Consider the following 22,650-nt stretch of genomic DNA (forward strand, 5'->3'; position numbering starts at 1 on the left):
ATTCATGCTGCTTATCATCATAATTAGATTGGAATTTGCTGTAAGATTTTTCTTCATCGAAGGAGGAGGGTTTTTCGCGCCAGAGCAAAGTGCCATCTTCAGAGGTCAACAAAGTCCCCTGGTGTTAACAATTCAGTATGCAAATGACCCTACTTTTTCATTCAGGCCGGGTTTACTTTTCTTATTCAATACCCTGGATGATAGCTAGCATCCGTCTTGTTTGCATGTCAACAGTGCCCGTGAAGAAAGAAATCTATCTTTTCACAACCCAATTTAGCGTTGCAAGAACCCCATTGTCCTTGACAGATAGGTGTGGATGGTTTTAATGTGAAAAGGAGGGTGCTACGGCTAAATAGAAGAGAGCATCAGTGAAATACTGCCGCATAATGTTAATGATTGAAGGCCAGACAAGTGATGGGAACATCACACAATCAGCTCTAGTGTTCTTGATAGGCTCACCTCATAATTTACATATTTCCTGCAGGCAGAGTCTGACTATTGAAATGTCCTGCAATTGTGTCGAATCTGGGACCCAGTAAGCCGTAAATGACAGGGTGCAACTGACAGCAAGAAGTAGACGACTATTTGCGAAAAAAAAAAATAGTGTTTGAGAATCCAACTGTTCGTCCAGCACTTAGAAAATCCTTTTGTGTCAGCATAAATGAAGTCAGTGCTGCTTATAGAAAGTTCGTAAGCTCATTGAAAAAAGTTAAAAGTCAGATGCTGATTACTGTCATGAATGGCTCAACATGGATGTTACCATGACACTACAAAAAAGAAGTTTATGATGCTACATGGGATAGAAATTTGTGTAATGTAGGCACAACAAAAACTGACGATGTTTTGCCTTGCCCTCCTGCTTCACATCGAGCCATTCAGAAAGACTTCCATTGTATGTAAAACTGCTCTGCAAACTAATTAAATCTTCCACGCTTCCTTTGTTTTTGAACAATGTAATGAAATCAACAGCTTTGCCACCTCATTCAGGCAACTGTTTCAGCTATTTATAGTGTCTCAGAGTCCAAAACAAAGTTTGTTGTTGGATTTTCTAACTTTCCACACTTTCGTTCATAGGAGAGGTTGGTTTGGTCATAGGTGATAAGGTGTGGTTGCCAAGTGCATGCATTTATAGCTACCCTCCATGGTACCTATGAGGGACCAGTGGTAAATGTAAATAGAGTGTGGGTCTAAGTTAGAGTATGGAGAAGTTGGAATGAGAATAGGATTTCAGTTCACAAAATCTGCTAGGATTTCTGCTCAAAATCTGCCTTTGACGAAGCACACGATGATAAGAACAATCTGGATTTCCAACCGTAATATCACACATACTGACTACCAGTAACAGCATTATTTTGTTTTGCAGTTCAATCCAGTATGACTGACAGCCAGAATATTGCATTGTTAATCCGAATTATGACCCTTTTCCTGCCTGCCTGTAACTTTCATCGCCAGTCCACCAATACAAACCAAAGGGAAACACTGTGTATGGAGCCTTTGCATCATCAATTGCTGCAAAAATGCTCTGCTTGACTGCTTCATGGTAGATTACCCATTCCTGGAGATCTATAGTCTACTCTCTTCACATGAATAACCACCCTAGACAGGGGCATGGAGGAATACCATTCGGGAGATAAAGGTTCTCAGAGAGAAAAGGGGCTTTAATAGAGAAGTTCTGTTGTGTACTACTTTGAACACACATTACAGAATGCAAAACGATACTGCTGGTGGGCTCGAATGAGTGTGATTCAATACAGAAAAGACAGTGCTAGAGGGGAGGGGTAAGACCAAAAAAAATTACCCTGCTACAGGGCTTGAATGGCCATCCGAGACTGCCAAAAAGAAATTTCTTGGGGTGCTTTTGGAGGAGGTGCAAACGAATATCAAGCGTGGATGACCAATCAAACAGCACAACAGAACCAAAGTTCAAGACCCCTATCTGCACTATGTGTGCAACAATGTCGTCACCCTTGACACACCAGGAATCCATACAGTACAGTATTTTCCTGTGTCAGTATATATCACCTTACTGGTAATTAGGTAATTTTCTTTGAAAAGACGTTTGACATTCCTGTCAGGTTCGAAGGCACTTTGAGAAAATCTGTAATCACCCTCCGACATGTTCTATTGACCACTTAAAGAATCGGCAGGAAGGGCATGAAAGGAACTGGATATTGTCCATTGTTAATATGCAACTTTACTTGTATCCAAAAGACTGTGTTTGGAAGGTCAACCGGCCAGTAGGTGTTTTTTTCCTGAGTGAGAAACAAAGCACCACACAGTACTATAGATTTCCCACAATTCATTATGATTTGTATCCTTGGAGATTCCTCAGTGGTCTACCATGTCTCTCATGTGTAGACAAATTCAAAAACTAGTGGTAAAAATTCTGAAAATGTACTTATAAACACACCATTCTTCTCAATTCTCATTTTTAAATGATTTGGAAAATTATGCATGATTGAGAGAGGAGATACCGTTTTTGTAAAATTTTCCGCTGATTGTGTCTCCAGTCATACAGAATAATGTGATGGAAAGTAGGGAGACTAGTTGCACCTGTTTTATGAAACAAAAGGATATTGTTTTTTTTATCCAACGAAAATAACAAAAAAAATTTGCATGTAAAGTTTTCTCACAGAATAACCCCTTCAGTGCGTCATAACTTGCTGCCTGTAGGTCTGGCATTTGTAATACCTACATATTGTGACTTTTGTGCTTATTTAATATAGTTATTTTGAAACTTTCAGTCATCATCACAGTAGTTCACATGACGAGTTGAGCTATCTTCAGACTAGTTAAGGTAGTATGCGCCTCAAAAGTGAAAGACTCAAACTTTTGCTCAAACTGTCCTCAAGGAATATTTCAACCATTTCTCTTTCAAAATCAAGAATAAAAATCGGGGATCACGGTGCAAATTTTGGTACTAGAGAAACAAATTACCCAAGATTTACTGATATTTGGAATTCAAAATGGCCGCCGTTCCTGTGTTAACTGTATGGAGAAAAATAAAAATTTTCGAATTTTGAAAAACTAAGCCGCTGAAAAGTTTTCTTTCACCAAGAGCTTTAAATGAACCCCCACAAGTGGTATATCAGAAAAGAATTGTAAAAGTTTGAGTGTTTTAATGTCTGTCCCTGGGACTCATTCTACCTTAATTTCTCAATTGCAAGACAGGATACTGCAAGTTGTGCGTAATTAAATTTCTGCTTTGTAAGTGACTCCATCATATTTGAACCAGATTCTCTCAGTTTATCCACCAAAGGTTTCCCACATCAAGTTGATGTGTCACTGAATGAATGGTCCTTGAGAGTGACGGACATATGGAGTGTAGTTTTCCCTTCCATGGATTCAGGATTGTCAATGAACCTTGCTTTCCCTCCCACGTCGTGAAGCTTAAATGAGAATGCAGTCAGTAGTAACATGACGCAATGGGAGACTGCACTGACTCAGCTCAGTTTACCAGACTTCCGTATGCTAAAGGTGGTTTTGATTGCTTCCAGCCCGGAACCGAGCTTTCAATTCCAGGCCCTGCAAAAGATTTGGGGCTGCACAGAGCCCGGAAATTTGCTCGGTTCAAGACTCTTGCTGGTCTACTGAAATTTCACCACTGCGTTATAAACCCTGCCACTGTAGACTTCTTGTAAAAAGGACAGTACTGAAACATTTAAGAATATTTTCATTATTTTTTTTCTTGAGAATAAACTTTTTTCTCACCCAGTAGAAATGGTTATATACTAAGTATACAGAGTATTGCTTACAATATCAACCCTTTGAGTGCCAAAGTCAATTTTTGTTGCCTTCATAAAAATTTAATGCAGACAATTTTTTTTAAAGATTTTTCCCAAAACTTTGATCAAAAAATGTAGCCAATGAAAAATAACGTCCAATTGGCCCAAAATTATCAAAAAAATTACAGAAAATTTGTAAAAGTTAGAAAACTTTTGCACAAAAATTTTGATGGGAAAAATTACAGCACTGAAGCACTGATAACAAACTAACATTCTTGTCTAGACTAAATTCAGGTGTAAACAATAACATACAAACCGACTTTGTAAACAAGTTGAACGCTAGGCATTTAGTCATGATTTTGAAAGTAGAACAATGAACAAAACAAAGAAAACACAAAATGCCAGAAATTCATCAAAAGTTACAGCTAATGGAGGTAAGGTGTCATAGAAAATTTAGTCTTGTCTCTTCAGTACTTTGTAAATTATCACAAGATTGCAAATCTTATTGGGTGTTTAGTAAATCAGTCTTGGAATTTTAGAAGTTTTGAAATTTTAGAAGTATTCAGACATCTGCTAGTTGTTTGTAATTTCCGAGTCTAGCTAGGCCGAAAAAAATATTTGTTTCTCATTGTAGGTCTCTTGCAAAAGTTATGGGCAAAGCAGTTTTTGTTTTATTTTGGTCTTTTTTCTTTGCAAGATGCAAATAATGACTTGAAAATAACAAAACAGGAATATTTGTATGCTGAGGTAATTCTGATATCTAGTCACTGTTCAGAACTGTATATTTTGTGCAATGTGATCTACTTATGATAAATATTACATTTTGTGCCAAGATGTGTCGCACATTGTCATTTTTTACGGACAAGTTTGTCAAGTAAACAGAAAAGTAAAGGCATGTGGCTAGTCTGCATCAACAGGCACAATGATGAGAAAGAAAACCTGTTCTTTTTTTAGCCTTACCAGATGACAGATTACGTGACCAGATGCCCTAAAAATGAACTGTACAAACATCGTGATCCGAATCCACGTAGCTGTCTGGTCAAAAGTTATCAACCATCTCAAATACACTCTGGGCGCTGGGTTGCACTGTTTCATGGTTGTAACGGCAAACTTCCTCACAGCAGCAGCTGGAGCCACTATGAAAAGACTCGATTTTTCACAACATCACGGCATGGAGTGTAAAATAAATGCTGACTGTGAAGTCTGTGGGCCAAACCCTGAAAAAGGCTCTAGAAATGGCATTTTGTTGTATAGGGACTTTCCAGGTCCGTAAATTTTTAGATGTTTGACGTTTATACAATGAAGAGGTTCATCCAGTTTTCTAAATGATTGCAATTCTTCTTTGTATTTAATAACAGAAATAATAATAAAGTCTCAAATGTAAGTAAGTGTGTGGCTCAGATATACATAATCATTTTACTGTGAAATCCACCAGTTATATTCTGACAAACTTTGAAATTCAGTTTCCTTGTACAAGAGAGATGATATGCAGATGTCCGGGTTGATAAAATCAAGATCATCCACTCTGTATCTTTAATAGTTGCTTCTTTTTAGGGTTTTATCAGATGAAGATGTTGATTTTATTTGAATGAAGGGGCTTATCTCACAATAAGTGTCTACTTTTCCAGATAACAAATGTTCGTGATGTATACAGTATTTCAGAGAAATCTAAATTGATATTTGAACGGTGATATTAAAATTCACCTTTTGCTGTCCTTTCATCAAAGTTTACTGGTGGTTTACGGCAGGATTGTAACCTCCATCGTTAACATGATATTGATTTGCCTTTTGGGTTGGTTCAACCCATTAATCATCATGGTTTGGTCCAATCCAATTGTTTTCATTGGCAAAGTTGGACGTCTCCATAGGAATATGGGGGTTAAAGTGTTATGAGTTTGCATGGGGGTGTCAGGGATGAGAGATACAAGAATGTGGTGTTTTAATTTTAATTGCGTCACTCTTTTGTAAAATATATCTAACATGTCATTTTGACAAAAACAGTCAATATCTGACCTTTTAATTATGCATGAATTGCAAGAAATAATTTGTGCCGTGATTTTCACAGGTTTGTTATTCGTCGGCCCATTACATCTTTCGTACCGAAGATCAAATGCAATTTTTTATGTTCCATAGGTCCAATCGTAGTAAAAGTCAGTTAGAATACAGCAAAGCAAAGCCCCACACTCTGTGACTCCTGATTCACTCCCTGGAATGGTTTGTGACCACGTGTAGGAACATGTCCGCTCAAATAGAAAGATTAGCAAACCGTCAGGCTGTAAGTCTTAGAGTTCCAATCAGAAGCCGTCATTGTCTTTGAGTTTCCCGCTGCTGTCTGTAATAAATAGCAAGGTCAAATATTTTCCTTGATAATGAAATAAGATATTTAATAAATGATGCAAAAATAGAACGTCACTATAAGGCTCTTTGAAAGATTTTCTTAATAATGTTTCAATTAATCTACAGGCTCTCCAGCATCAACAGTCACTACAGACGCACACCACTAGTGACCACCTGTTCGAAATGGAGCCATTTTCTCCAACCGGTGCAGGAACTCACAACGGCTTTCCCCAGCCTTCCAAGTCAAACACCACTCTGCCTCTTGCAAGTCCTGCTGTCCCTATCGCTCCAGGTAAGCTTATCCGCCTATATCTATGGTATGCAATCACAATCTTTCAATTTGATGGCCGGCCACGCTACAACAACAGAACCACCAATACTGTGTAAGACCTCTGATGTTCCAGGAATAAACATGACTGGCAAGCCTCACGTCCTGCATCTGAAAATTTGGAACAAATAAGTGTCACAACAACTTACATGGTTTTCAAGAACATACTAGGTTTCTTTGATCAAATTTTGGATGCGTACATAAATTGCTGACACATCTGTAACCATGTATGGATATATGTAAATTAGCGTGACCAAGTAACTTTGACTGATGTAGTTTTCAAGGATATGCCAGGTTACTTTGATCAAATTTTTAATGCGTAGATCTATTGACACTTTATCAATAACCATATATGGATATATGCTAATTTATAAGTGATCTAGTAACTTTAACTGATACCAGATTGCTTTGATCAAATTTTGAATATGTACATTTGCTGATAAATATCTTTTACCATATATGGATATATGCAAATTTATGTGACTCGGTGACTTGAACTGATGTACACCAGAATTCTTTGACTGACTTTTGAATGGACATCAGCTAGGATGGTATTTGTATTCTCATGCAGTAGTGGAATTTGTTAAGACAAGCATATCATGCTTCGTTGCTTGAATTACTCTTAAATATAAAAACACTCCAGAGTTCAAATTGAAACATGTCAAATGTCATTAAATGACACCAAGATGTGCTGCGTTGATCACAAAATGTGGGGCTTTTCAAAGTAGTTTGACAAAATTTTCACTTCCAAATATTTTCAAAGTATCTAAAATACATATTCCCATTGTGGAAACAATTTTAACAAGTAATACATAACAGTAAAATTATAGTTTTTGTATATTTGGAATTTTAATCAGAAAAGTTGCTGCAGTGTTATGGTAGATGGTGAAAAATTTTTGAAAAGGATTTGCTGTATATACGTATGGAAATGATTCCAAGTGCTATCACAAATATGAAGTATTTTGAAAAAATATTCACAATGGAGGTGTCTGCTTCCGTTTGAATAATGCATTTCTGTAACTTGTGCTCCCGCACTTGCACAGCTAGCCACCTTTCCAATATGGCGACCCTCTTCTAACATTGAATACTCATGAAGTAGGTGTCATACCGGCAGCCTCTGACACCATTGAGATAGGATTTCTCTGGCTGTGTTGCAGTTTTTGTCCAGTTTGAAGTCCCTGCATACCTGTGAAGGAGTGAAAAAAAAAACAAGAAAGAGAAACTAATGAGCAGTGCTTTGAAACATATTCTGGCACAAAACTATCCGTGTTTCAGCAACTCTGAGATGTTGTGTGACTAAAATAGCCAAGTAACCATGGCGATGTCCATCATGGCCTAAGAATTTGTAAAGATTTTAAAACTCCTTGCACTTTCAGACTTACAATCCCTAAAAGCAAACTTTTTACACCACAAACTTTAACTGAGCCATTATGACAACAAAAGGTCTAAGTGATGGTGGACAATGGTGAACTGCATGAAGTGTGATCACCTTGGTTACTACAATAGAACCCTCATTATACAATCCTAACAGTTGAAAAGCGTGATTGGTCATGACATCTTAGTGCTTCCCTGGATGAGGTTACATTCAGCAAATTGACTTTGCTACCAAGGAACAGTACATAGTTACGTAAAAAGCCAAGAACTATCTGCCATTGTCAAAGTATTAGGGTAGAATGTGCCTCAGGGATGGACGTTCAGACTTCTCTAACTTGTCTCTGTTCTACTGTTTGTCTGGCTTGGCGTTTCTGGTGAAGCTTGTGGAGTTACAGAAGCTGGAACTGTCTCATCTGTATGAAAATAAAAAAAATTGCATTTTTCTCATGGATTAAAATAAGGGTGGCAGCCATTTTGAATTTCAAGTATTGGTAAATTTTGGGTGTTATGAATCCAAAAAGAAGAGCGATTTTGAGTTCTCTTGAGGAAAGTTGAGTAAGGCTTTCTGTTTTTAGGCGTGTACTGTTTGTGTAAGCAGTTAAATGCACAAAATGGCAAGGTAGTAAAAAGCTTATCAATTTAAACAAACCAAATAGCTTCCACTGTTCCAGTCATTCTACTGATATGTACTTAAACAAAAAGTTACTTTTTTCGCTAGAACCTCCTTGACAGATACAATGCTTCCTAAGAGAACACTTCAAGCTACAAATACAGATTCAAAGCATTCAGTTGAAACCAAAGTTCCGTCATCACAGTCTACAGAAAAAGACAGTTGTTCGTATCTAAAGATGAGATTTCAGTTGTCACTCTGCATAATGCATTGATCGTGAAAACCAAAGCTTAATAACAATCATATCTCAGAAAAAATTGATAAATTGCAGGGTTTAATTTCTTCCAAATTTGCTGATCAACAAATATTCCATCTTGAAATTAAATATTTTGTCAGTTGACAGCATTTTTTGTTTATGGCAGTCTTTTTATGAAGGCAGTTCGCAGTGGGCGATAAAAGGCTGCAATATCCCCGTCCGCAACTTTGGCTGAGTGTCAAAGGTCATTGACAATGCATCTCTGGCTGAGTGTCAAAGGTCATTGACAATATGGTTAACCCAGGTATACTTTGCTCTCTGGAGATAAGGTTTTCAGAGTGCCAGCAGAATGTCAGATGGGTCATATGAGAACATTCCAGGGTCGTCCAAGCAAAGCCTTGAATCACTCATGTGTTAGATTATGTAATATACATTTACAGACCCGGTTGGGAGTGCACAGAGGCTTTGTGCAAATCAATTGATACAGTACCTCTGATGTTATCCGACCCATTCCAATTTGCATGATTAGGTAGACAGGTCAATTGTTTTCAGACCCTCGTGTAATTTCCTGCAAGAATTTGGAATGCAGGTTATTAGCATAGATTTGCATTTCTTTCAGGGAGCCGACAGTTGATCAGCCTAACACAAAAAGAATCTCGATGAGAATGACCATGACTTTGTTTTATTTTGATGAACACTGTCTGTTTTTTCCAAGAGGGTTAGACGATGAAATATCAGGGATGGACCATTTTGTATTACGGGGGAGCTTTGAAGGGGGGGGGGACACAGAAAGATCAACGGCTATTGAAACAATAATCCAGCTGCAGTTAGCTTTAAAAGAATAAAGAGTTCGATAGGAAGAAAACATAAGACAGTAAAAAGTAATGTGCATGACAAAATGGCAGGGATTTCTCCAGGAATGAACGTTTCTACAGTTACGGCAGTAAAAAAGAAAGCGTTTAACAAAATCAATCTCCCAAGCCACTCCCCAGATAATCCATTGGCCCACCCCTTCATCCTGTTGTGAAAGTTCTTCATGATATAGTAAAGCCTTTATACTTTGAGATAATGAGATAGCGTAATGTAACCTTTTAAGTTTAACAAACATCCATTATGTAATCAGAGCTGTGTAAACTCTCGGAGCAAACAGAGCAGACAGCCGAGCAGTGATGTAGCTCTCAAGTCTGAATAAATCAAGAATGCTCTCCACACCGAAACATTGCTTGAGAAGTTTGCAGGAGTAGTGCGAAACGTCTTCTTATGATTGTTAGATGTCAGAATCGCCATCCACATAAAATCTGGTGGTCCCACAAACCATAATCTGGTAGTCCGCTGTTCTTCTGGTTGTCTATCTAGTAGTCCTGTTTTCATTGTGTTCATACACTAGAGTCTGGTATTCTGCTAGGCTCTGATGTAGAAGTTGAGTTGGATCTGAATCAGTAAACACAGCCAATGAAAGCTGTGCTTCTGTGGTTCCATTTCTAAAATTGTCAAAAGGGGCAAAGGTCATAGCTGCAAATTTCGATATATTTCACAAAATACCAAAAAAAATCTACCTACCTGTCACTATAATGATGCAAAACTAGATGGCAATTGTACCTGATAGTAACTGTGCAGGAAGTCTTTTTAAGTAGTAATCATCATGTAATGTTCTTGTTAAGAATGTTGGTCACAATGTCTTCTTTGCAATGACAGGGGTGAACTGGTCATTGACTATACAGCGATTTATGCCAGGAATCTGGTATTGATTACAGAAAGCCATCTGAGCTCCAAGTTGAGACCCCACATGTAGGACGAGAAGTCAAATGGATTACATGACCAAATAGCAAATAATCTGCAGGTACCTTTGAAATCTAGCTGGATCAATCACAAAGTCTCCTGATTTGCACAGGTCTCCCTGTATTTCCAAGGTAACCAATCAGAGTAGGTCTTATGTATTGAATGGCCAATCAGAGAAGGGCTTGCTGGACAACAGGATTAATCAATCAGCCTTTGACAGCCAGTCTAAAAGTTGAAGATATTTTTACCAGTGTCACTAATAAGTAATTAAGAGAGCTGCAACCAAAATTTGGGAACTCATGTTTATCATCTCGAAACTACAGTAAGATTGCTACTGTCTGCCAATAAAATTTTACTAAAGGTAGTAAGCACCTCGAAATTGAAAGACTGAACTTTTGCTGAAACCTTCCTGAAGTAAACCTTAATAAAATTATTCCCTTTCGAAATCAAGAAAAACATCAGGGGTCACCAATCAAAATTTGGTACCAGACAAAAAAACTGCCCCAAAATTTATTGACAGTTGAAATTCAAAATGGCTGCCACCCCCATACTAACTCTATGTGGAAAAATTAATTTTGATTTACACTTAACTAAGCCAGTGAAAAATTCTGTTACTCCTCAAGGGTCAAAATGAGTCCCCTTCAGTGGTGAACCAAAATAAGCATTGTTAAAGTATGAAAGTCTGAACGTTATTATCATGTGCAAATTCACACCATGAGCTGCAAAATGAGCCCTTACAAGTGGTAGACCAGAAAGGTATTACAAAAGTGTAAGTCTGAATATCTGTCCCCGAGGCGCAATCTACCTTGGTTACTCTGCACCTCGAAAGTGAAAGATTTAAACTTTTTGCTCAAAACTTTCTTCAATGAAACTTTCAACCATTCTCCTACCAAATCAAGAATAAAAACCAGGGGTCACAGTGCAAAGTATTATACCAGGGAAATATTACTTAACAATTGTACCAGTATTATTCAAAATGGCTGCCATAAAATTGCTTAACATGTACCAATATTATTCAAAATGGCTGCCATAAAATTACTAACATGTACCAATATTATTCAAAATGGCTGCCATAAAATTACTTAACATGTACCAATATTATTCAAAATGGCTGCCATAAAATTACTCAACATGTACCAATATTATTCAAAATGGCTGCCATCCCTTTATTAACTCTATGGAAAAGAATGAAATTTTGGATTTTAGAAAAATGAGGTGGAGAAAATATTTCTTACTCCAAGAGCTTTAAAATTGAGCCCCAGTGATCATTGAAGCCCCTGGTGCATTGTACCTTAGGAGAAAAGAATAGGGAAATGTACGTGATAGGTGTTTGTAGAGCAGAAATATGTAAAAATACATTCCTTTTACTGTAAAAGCATGCAGCTTGGTAATATAAGGATTTGGTAGTTTTTAATCAGTGTGTGTGACCAAATGAAATAAATATCAGTATTTCTGTTGTTTCGTATTATGTACCCATTGTCAATCAAAATGTACACGGTTCCTTGTTTTGTCTGAAGGCAAAATAGTTTTCTCTTTCGATGCTTGTCAATTCACTTTGTCTCAAACAGAAAAAGTTCAGACCTAACCTTTACACAACCATGTTTTAGCCCAAACTATCATTATCAATGATGCCACTGAATTTAAATTTAGTGATGCAGAGACGTGGGTCAGTTGTAAGAAATGCAGAGTTTTATGGTGACCTTGCGTGATCTTGGGAATGGTTTTATGCATTGAAAAGCTGTGAAATATGTGACCCTCTTTAGCGGATCATTTGACCTCAGGCTGGCAGACAAGTAGGAGGGAATTACCGGAACAACCAGGTGCCACATCGCTGGGTCCTTTCAGTGTCGCAAGAGACCGAGAGACAAAAATAGCGATGTGTAGATATTGTATCACGTTCATACCAGAATGTCAGTTCAAAGGTCGTTGAACGTGTGTTTCAAGAAGATAATCAATGCCATGCACAGTGTATTAGGTCACATGTAGTGCGCACCCACCTTGAAATTGAAATATTTAAACTGACTCAAACCTTTCGTAGGGAAAATTTTCAACCATTCCTTTCCAATTTAAGAATAAAAATCAAGGGTTAATGTAGAAAATCCAGTACAAGAGAAAAGGATTACCCAATACTTACTGAAACTCGATATTCAAAATGGCTGTCACCATCCCAATGGTGGGGGAAAATAAAATAAGTCACTTATAAGTTTATTTTCTGCACGAGCTTCAAAATGAGCACCCACAAGTGGTAGACAGATATTTAAAAGTTTGAGAGTCCGAATATCTGTCCTAGAGGCGCATTCTACCTGAAGGGTGATACTGTGTGATTATAAGTCAGGTTTCATCCCCTAAATACCTCTCATCCACCTCAAGTGACCTGTGCAGTTATCCAAGGTCGCCCAACTGAAATCTGTCATTTTGGAATAATACGTAGTGGGCTGACCCATGTCTGTTTCTCCGGTTTTTTAGCTCCCATAGCCATATGTATATATGGCAATGGAAGCTATCCTTATAGGCTAGGGAAATGTCTGTATGTATGTATGTCTGTATGTCTGTATGTCTGTGTGTCTGTATGTCTGTATGTCTGTATGTCTGTATGTCTGTATGTCTGTCCGTCAACATCAAAAACTCCAAAACCGCTGTACATTTCATCTTGATATTTGGTGTGTACATGGATGATGGGCTGTAGATGAGATTTTGTTCAAATGAAGTTGTCATTGCCAAAAATATGCAAATTAAGTGAAAAAATGTAAAAACAGTCAAAATTGAAAAACTCAATAACCACTGAGCAGATTACATGAAAAATTAGCATGTAAGTACTTTGGGCTGACATGAAATGATTGTGCACATCTTGGGTCAGTATCTTGGACTTGCTATTTTTCATGAATTTTTTTGTAATTTTCTCCCATTTTTGGTCAAAAAATCTCCTGCTCTGAAACCACAAGTCCGATTGATTTGAAACTTGGTATGGAAGTGCATAGGAGTGACCTTTCCCAAATTTGGGCAAATCGAGGTGACATTTGCATATTTTTAGTTTACACGTCCATAGACTCCCATGTATAAGGCAGATCTCCATAGACTCCCATGTATAAGGCCACGAAAAATAAAAATTTAGTTTCTCATCGTATTCATTAGCTCCGCTGTCAGCGACGCGGAGCTTATCAAATAGGTTGATTTTCCGTCGTCGTCCGTCGTCCGTCGTCCGTCGTCCGTGTCGTCGTCGTCGTCGTCGTCCGTCAACAATTGCCTTCTCCTCTGAAACCGCAAGTCCAATTGCTTTGAAATTTTATATGCGGTTCACTTGGGGTGACCTCACTTAAGTTTGTTCAAATCGTGGTGAAATTTGCATATTTGTATTTTTGGGGCATTTTTTGGTGTTTTTGGTAAAAAAATCTTCTTTTCTCAAACCGCTTGTCCGATTGCTTTGAAATTTAATATGCAGTTTATTTATGGTGACTTCAGTCAGATTTCTTCAAATCGTGGTGAAATTTGCATATTTGTATTTTTAAGGCAATTTTTGTCATTTTGGTAAAAAAATCTTTAAAAATCTTCTTCTTCAAACTACCGGTCAGATAGCTTTGAAATTTGGTACATATGTCCCTAGGGATGATCTATTTAAGATTTGTTCAAATTGTGAAGAAATATGCAAATTTGCATTTTTAAGGCAATTTTTGCCATTTTTGGTCAAAAAATGTATTTCTCAAAAGTACTGGTCTGATAGTTTTGAAATTTGGTATACAGGTTTCTATAGATGCACTTAGTAATATATATTGAATTTCTGATGAAATCTGTAATTTTGTATTTTTGGGCAATTTTTGCCATTTTTGGTCAAAAATGTGTATTGCCAAAACTACTCATCTGATAGCTTTGAAATTTGGTATAGAGGTTCCTACACATGAACTAAATGATATGTATTGAAATTATGATGAAATCTGCAATTTTGTATTTTTGGGGCAATTTTTGCCATTTTTGGTCAAAAAATGTGTATTTCCAAAAGTACTCATCTGATAGCTTTGCAATTTAGTATACAGGTTCCTACAGATCACCTTAATGATATTTGTAGAAATTATGATGAAATCTGCGATTTTGTAATTTTGGGGCAATTTTTGCTATTTTTGGTCAAAAAACGTGTTTCTCAAAAAGTACTGGTCTGATAGCTTTGAAATTTGGTATACAGGTTCCTACAGATGAGCTAAGTAATATATATTTAATTTCTCCTGAAATCTGTAATTTTGTATTTTGGGGCAATTTTTGCAATTTAGGTCAAAAAATGTGTATTTCAACAACTGCTCATCTGATAGCTTTGAAATTTGGTATACAGGTTTCCATAGATGAACTACATGATATTTATTGAAATAATGATGAAATCTGCAATTTTGAATTTTGTGGCAATTTTTCCCATTTTTGGTCAAAATATGTGTTTCTCAAAAAGTACTGGTCTAACAGCTTTGAAATTTGGTATACAGGTTTCTATAGATGAACTCAATTTGATCTTTTGAAATTATGATGAAATCTGCAATTTTTATTTTGGGGGGGCAATTGTTGCCATTTTTGGTCAGAAAATTTTATTCTCAAAACACTATTCATCAGATAGCTTTGGTTGACAGTTTCCTAGGGATGATCCGATGTGATATATTCAAAGATGATGAAATCTTCAATTGTGTATTTTTGCAGCTTATTTTAGCCACTTTTTCTGGCCACTGCATTGAGCTATCAAAGATTTCCTCCTTCTCATCAACATGTGTCAAAATAGTTATTCTCTACATAAACACAGCGGAGCTATATCGGCCGCTAGGTCGCTTGTATTGCAAAAAGGATGCAGTGACACAATTTTTAGTCCCCACGGATGAAGTCCAGTGAGCTTATAGATTGGGTCATGTCCGTCTGTTCGTCCATCCGTGAGTCCATCCGTTCATGCAGATATCTCGGATATTTTGACAAAATGTCATGTGACCTTGATGACCTTTGATCTCAAATATACGTATTTGTCCATAACTCAGTAACCACAAGTGCTACCACCCTTCATATATGGTATGATGGGACAGCTTATGACGCCACATATTGTACCTCATTAATTATGCACATATCTAATTTTGAGCGAGCCAATAGAGCTGGAGGTCTGATTTTTGGTATATAGGGATAACTTAGCAAAACAATTTTTTGACAAAATGTCACATGACCTCGGTGACCTTTGACCTCAAATATACATATTTGTCCATAACTCAGTAACCACAAGTGCTACACCCTTCATGTATGGTATGATGGGACAGCTTATGACGCCACATATTGTACCTCATTAATTATGCGCATATCTAATTTTGAGCGAGCCAATAGAGCTAGAGGTCTGATTTTGGTATATGGGGATAACTTAGCAAAATAATCTTTTTGACAAAATGTCACGTGACCTCGGTGACCTTTGACCTCAAATATACATATTTGTCCATAACTCAGTAACCACAAGTGCTACAGCCTTCATGTACGGTATGATGGGACACCTTATGACGCCACATATTGTACCTCATTAATTATGTGCATATCTAATTTTGAGCGAGCCAATAGAGCTAGAGGTCTGATTTTTGGTATAAAGGGATAACTTATCAATACAATTTTTTGACAAAATGTCACGTGACCTCGGTGACCTTTGACCTCAAATATACATATTTGTCCATAACTCAGTAACCACAAGTGCTACACCCTTCATGTATGGTATGATGGGACAGCTTATGACGCCAAATATTGTACCTCATTAATTATGCGCATATCTAATTTTGAGCGAGCCAATAGAGCTAGAGGTCTGATTTTTGGTATATAGGGATAACTTAGCAATACAATTTTTTTGACAAAATGTCACGTGACCTCGGTGACCTTTGACCTCAAATATACATATTTGTCCATAACTCAGTAACCACAAGTGCTACACCCTTCATGTATGGTATGATGGGACAGCTTATGACACCACATATTGTACCTCATTAATTATGCACATATCTAATTTTGAGCGAGCCAATAGAGCTAGAGGTCTGATTTTTGGTATATAGGGATAACTTAGCAAAACAATTTTATTGACAAAATGTCACGTAACCTCGGTGACCTTTGACCTCAAATATACATATTTTTCAATAACTCGGTAACCACAAGTGCTACACCCTTCATGTATGGTATGATGGGACACCTTATGACGCCACATATTGTACCTCAATAATTATGCGCATATATCATTCTGAACGAGCCAATAGAGCGGATGTCTGATTTTTGGTATATAGGGATAACTATAGGAGAGAAATTTTTTGACCAAATGTCATGTGACCTCGATGACCTTTTACCTAAAATATATGTTTATGTCAATAAATAAGTAACCACAAGTGCTATGTCCTTTGTATTTAGTAGGATGGGAGACCTTATGACAACACACGCTTTACCTCATTATTATGTACACATCTAATCTGGGCAAGCAAATAGGGCTAGAGATCTGATTTTTGGCATATAGGGATTAATTAGCAATATATTTTTTTTTTCAAAATGTCATGTGACCTCGATGACCTTTGACCTTGATTATACATATATATGCATATTTCAGTAACCACAAGTTCTATACCCTCCAATTTTGATAGGATATTAGACCTTAAGATGTCACATCTTGTACCTCATTTATAATCCCAAGTGCAATGATATCATGGGTAACAAATTACCTTACCAATCGGGCACAGTATGTAAGATTGGGTTCTGTGTCATCAGGAATTACATATTCAAGTACAGGGGCACCACAGGGTACTGTGCTTGCTCCCTTTCTTTTTACCTTGTATACTGCTGATTGCCGAGCAACAGAAATGACGTGTCCTTTAGTTAAGTTTGCAGATGACTCTGCCATGGTGGGTTTGATTAGCAATGATGACTACTCAAGTTACTTACTTGAAATTGAACGCTTTGTCAACTATTGTGATAGAAATTACTTGGTTTTGAATGTTAACAAGACGAAGGAAATGTTAATTGATTTTCGTAAGCAGCCAATTGAGCCTGACCCAGTTGTTATAAAAGGTGTAAATGTTTGCAGAGTTGTGACTTATGAGTATTTGGGTATCACTATTGATAGTATATTATGCTGGCGTTTTCATGTTGAAGCAATGTTGAAAAAGCTTAATTCCCGTATGTATTGTCTTCGAAAATTAAGGTCTTTTAATGTAAGGAAAGAGATCCTGTCTGCATTTTACAATGCCGTTATCAGCAGTGTTTTAAGTTATTGTATTGTCTGTTGGGGTAGTAACATCTCAAAGCAAGAGAAAGCTAGGCTTGACAAAATCATAAAAAGGTGGAAACAATCATCGGAAATTCACAGCGACAAGTTGACCTTATCTACCATGATCGACTTGATAAGAAATTAACACTAACTCTGACCGATGAGACTCATCCTCTACATCACGACTTGGTCGATAAACGCATTGTTAGAAGTGGCAGACTTAGGCCACCGGTAGCCCGTACCCAGCGTTACGCAAACTCTTTTATTCCACAAGCTGTCAGTCTTTTAACGCAAATTTTAATCGTGGAAATTAACGGCCATGTTCTTTGTGTCTCTGTTTTCGCTTTCATGGTCTTGTTTTTTGTGCTTTTTGACTTTGTATTTATTTTTGTATCGTTCGTCAAGCAGGCATTCAAATTGCCCTTTTAGGGATTTAATAAAGTTTTTATCTTATCTTATCTTATCTTATCTAATGCGCATATGTATTTCTTGGCTGGCCAATACTGCTAGAGGTCTGATCTTTTTCCGATTTAGAACCATAACTTAGACATGCCTCATGTGTTTCAAATTGGGAACAACCACATAGACCTATGTGCCCATAGATCTCAACATATACACTCCAGTGATACTTCTTAATGACCACATTTTCCTGCCCCATCAAGACTAATACTCCTATTACAAGTGGGGACTATGTCATTGTAAATGACTTGTTGAGTTAATGGTTGTATCACAGTATTTGATATATCTAATTCTGTATTTTTTCCATTTTATATTCTGAATAATTACATTAAACATATTTCACTGTACATTTCATTTAAGTATTTTCACTTCATGCACTTTATCCCTTTCACACATGTTCAAATATCTGACCAGAGAACAAACACTAAATAGTCCAGGATGGGAGCTACAGTGTCATTGACGCTTTTTTTTCATTACCAACCAGACACCTTTCCAGCACACCAGACAAATCAATTATCTGGTTTTCACAAAAGATGTGTCAGCTCCATTTCCCATCCTCCCCCTGAAAAGTTCTCTTGTATTGAACTGGAGGATATACCACCTTTGAACTCTACCCTTTCACCGACCACCCAAGAGTGTAACACTTTGCTACTTTTTTGAACACCCTGGAAATCATTTTAATCCTCTTTTTACCAGGCTCCATAGACAACCATAGAAATAAATACAACTTGGGAGAACGATGATTAAAAGCCCAATGAACGTACAAGAAGTTCAGTGTCCAGTATCAGCTTGTATATCACTCATTTCTGGCAAAAAAATGGGAAAAAATAGCCTTCTGTCAGATAGGCTTTCATGGCATTTTAATGAACCACCTGTTCAAGTCAGTGCCTAGGCTAATTTTGGGCTTTGTGAAAGTGAAATTTACAGGATAAGGCCAAGAGTGGCCACATTCTGTTCAAATTATATTTTTTAATCCTATGGTGTTGTGGTGGAATTGTAAACTGCCAATTCTTATCATTGAACAGTCATATCTTTTTTTTTTACTTATTTTTTCATCCACCAATTAAATTTCCTGGGCAGTATCTCTAAAATAAAGTTTTTACTGACATCCATTCAACTCAGTTCAACTACATCAAAGCACGTTGATGTGTAGCTCATTGACTGCCTCATTGACTGCCTAGAAGCCAATTGAAGAGTGGGCGAACTTCTGCCCGCCAGTTTTAGAAACAAAGGATGTTGCTTTTGCAGCAGACTTGATGGGATACTCTCAGACACTGCCGATAGAATTCACTTTAAGGTATGTTCAGCATGAGATCCCTGACCAAATTGATTATTTATGTTTAGTCTAGGAAACACAAAAAAGCCAATGAGATTGTGCAACCAAATGTGTTCCATTTTGTCTCCTTCTCTCAGTCGATCACTTTGCTTACTGGACACGTGACAGATGATGTGCGTCACACCTTCACATTTCTGCATAAAATTTTTTGGAAAGCGGGAATAATGCTTTGCACACCTTCTCCAATATTACAATTCAACATCATACTAGGGGGTATGCCATGTCATGGATGACTGAACTCCCTATTCTTTTAGGTTTTCGTCATTGTGTGCATTATACAGTTGCTGCCGACATGGCCCACAGGGTCAGTTATTTTTAAAGCAAACCCAAAGCAGATCCTCGACAGAGGTTCACCCCGTTATGACATAGTTTTTGCATACACAAGTACTTTGTTGATACTGATTAAAATTTTTAGGATGCATGCATTGCCCAGGCTCTTGCCTATAGGAGTAGAAAATACCATTCTACTTGGTTGGTGGACCGGTGAACACAGGTGGCATTGAAGAATACTTATGCTAAGAAGAGTGAACTCAGGGTTATCAGACTCAGAGATCTAGAAACTAGCCTGTCATTTGTGGCACTGGGGATTTGCCAAGCCAGCCAAGCAACCTGCAAATTCTAGATTACAAAGTACTTTGCAGCACCCAGCCAAAGAGCAAATTAATTTACTTTCACCCCTGCCATGGTTACTTTTTGGTCCATCGTTACTAATGGATGCGATAGATAATGTGGTTATCATAACAACCATAGGATACCCTCAAGGTATGAGCAAATCCTGTGCTTTGATATCCAGAACCAACAAACTTCTTGCTGAGATCGGTAGTTGCTTGGAGAGTTCGGTGTACTGTAACTTAGAAAGGGGAAGGTTGCTCTGTCCTCTAGGGCCACACAGCCATTAAAATTTGATGTATTCCGTTTCATAAGGCTAAATAGCTACCATCAGTCGACAGATAAACACATTGTGTCCCAGTGGAACATATGCTGATTGTAGTTCCATTTTGAAAAAAAAGCTCTTGTTTACGAACAATCTCCTGCTCTTATATATATGAGTACACAATACCTGTGGGGAAACGGTTTTGAAATGAAATTGTGATGCAATGGTGGTTCGCACATATTGAACTTTGACATTAAACACAACAGGTATGTACCTACTGATGTAGACCCTTTATTCAACTGTAAACCCCAGATTTGCTGTCCTTATTTTCCACCAGAATAGTCCCTAGGACCATCAGGCTTGCCATAGTAATGGTCTTGTTGATGCTCAACTCGTAAATAAATTCACTCATCCATGCATCCATGATAGTGTTTGCAGAGTCCCCAACCACCATTTCTGAGTCATCCATTTCGTTTGAACCCACGGACAACAAAGAGGAAAAAATAACATAATCACTTGGGGCCTCCATCGCTACGAGACTTCATGGTTTTCACAGAGTGCAGAATTTCACTGAGGTGGTAAAAGGCTTGGAATTTATTAGGCATTCGATAATGAATCAGACGGCACAATTCCTGTCTTCCAGAGTGTGTATTTTGAGCTCTCTATTTTGGCTCGTAATTCATGGGGTAATTTACTGTCGCTCTTCGGTCTACACTTGGCAAAAATCTAAACTATTGAGTCTCTGTCTTAAGAAAATATATGGTATACAGGACAAAATACTTTATGCTTGATAGCTAACCTTCAAAGAAAAGCACAAAAATTGTATTTTATATCTTTCTGAAAATCTATGTGACATTATTTAATAGATTTTACTAGTGAATGGATTTGCACAGAGGTCATCATGGATGTATAATAACATTTTATGGCCAAAAATATTTGTTTGTCGTATATTTTCAGTACAGACTATTTTTTTTATCAATGTACAATAGGAAAACAAAGAAAACAATAAATAACACTGTCAGTGTAGCCTTCCGCCAGACATTTTTCTCAAAGTAAGATGTGTTAACAACTGATTCTCAGACTGTCACACTTTTTACAATAACATGCTGTTCATCAGCTTGTATAAACTGTTTTGAAATTTGTAGAAAATAGTAAGTACTTATATTCTCTATTTTCTCTAAAAATTAAAAATTCAAGTATTTTCGCATTGTATGAATGCAGAGAATGGTATTATTTGAATTTGTAGATGTTGGTAAGTTTGAGGCAATTGGTTACTCAAATAAAAATCTGACATGGCAACCTATCTTCTTGAGGAATCTTTTACAGTTTTCTTCACCAAAGTACTGGCTTAAGTTTGAAACTTATCTTTTCAAAGTACGCATGCCCTTATTGTGACCCTGTATCCCTTGAAAAAAGGACACTGTCATCGACAACTTTTGACATCTGGTCAACTTTATTCCACACTTTTGAGTGTGCAACAGTTTTCAATCTTTTCTATCCATGACATTTATTTAGCACTTTGAACTGGCTAAGTCTTCAGTATCAGGGATGTTGTACTTAAGGATTGTCCTTTCTCCTCAACATACGAGAGATTGGTCCCTGTGTCTAGCATCAAAGGTCTGTCCGAAGAGGGCACCTCTGCCTAAACCAGTTACTATACAAAGGCATGACATGCATTGTCCCATGTGGAATACAACCTGTCCATTAAGACAGAATTCTGAATGATGGAGAAATTGATATATGGCTGTTAACACTTGTCAAGCTGAACGCAGTGTATTCACCACCTTTTGAACACCCTGTTTCCTTTCTGGGTTAGGTTCCGTGTAAGGTCAGCACCGATTGTGTTTCTGAGTGGGATTCTGTGACAGTTGTAAGGGCTACAGTGTGCCAAATGACAAGGTACACCACCTTATCTTTGATCAATGGATGAGGACTTGTTAGAAATATGCTCCAAATTTGAAACATGCCGGTAGAGAATGGTGATGCTGGATTCTGCAATGTTGTAGGTTTGCTCTGAACTGAGCCTTGAAAGGGTCTGTTGCTGCGAGTTTTATTTTCACAATTTTTGTTCTGTATGTCAAGTGCAACGTCTTGTTCAACTCCACAAAGCATGTTGAAACAGCCACCATTTAGCTTATCGGCACTGTGTCCTTAAATATAGAAAGACACATGTACAAGGCAAGTTGACAAGCTGAATACTGTTTATCTCAACATACCTTAAGGAGAAGAACAAGAAATTGTGTGTGACATAAAAAAGAAAAATAGTTGAATATTAATCAAAAGTTACAGCTATAAGCCCTTTAAAGTTCACTCACACTTGGTAACATTTTTAAAGCATATT

At 37.3% G+C, this 22,650-nt stretch overlaps 1 protein-coding gene and 1 long non-coding RNA gene across 10 annotated transcripts in view; one reads left to right on the forward strand and one right to left on the reverse strand.

Annotated features, from left to right (window-relative positions):
• The window catches only part of LOC139117030 (PTB domain-containing engulfment adapter protein 1-like), a 59,854-nt gene that overhangs the window by 26,512 nt on the left and 10,692 nt on the right, over positions 1-22,650 (forward strand). For all 5 annotated transcript variants that reach the window (XR_011548437.1, XM_070679837.1, XM_070679836.1 and 2 more), the window contains one exon: positions 6,189-6,354. Coding sequence is in view for 4 of the 5 variants with exons in the window: in XM_070679837.1 (XP_070535938.1) it covers positions 6,189-6,354 (166 nt within the window). In the remaining variant the exon portion in view is untranslated. The remainder of the gene's footprint in view (positions 1-6,188; positions 6,355-22,650) is intronic.
• LOC139117032 (uncharacterized) lies at positions 3,833-12,789 on the reverse strand. 5 transcript variants are annotated; one of them, XR_011548442.1, is made up of 5 exons: positions 10,191-12,789; positions 9,121-9,198; positions 7,880-8,177; positions 7,369-7,576; positions 3,833-6,501 (listed from the first exon to the last, which is right to left on the reverse strand). It is a non-coding gene; the product is annotated as an uncharacterized lncRNA (long non-coding RNA). The 5 variants fall into 5 exon arrangements; XR_011548441.1 differs by having other exon boundaries at positions 7,369-8,177; positions 9,121-10,111; positions 10,230-12,789; XR_011548440.1 differs by lacking the exon at positions 9,121-9,198.

The sequence above is a fragment of the Ptychodera flava genome, chromosome 18 (assembly GCF_041260155.1).
Source record: "Ptychodera flava strain L36383 chromosome 18, AS_Pfla_20210202, whole genome shotgun sequence".
NCBI classification, from domain to species: Eukaryota; Metazoa; Hemichordata; class Enteropneusta; family Ptychoderidae; genus Ptychodera; species Ptychodera flava.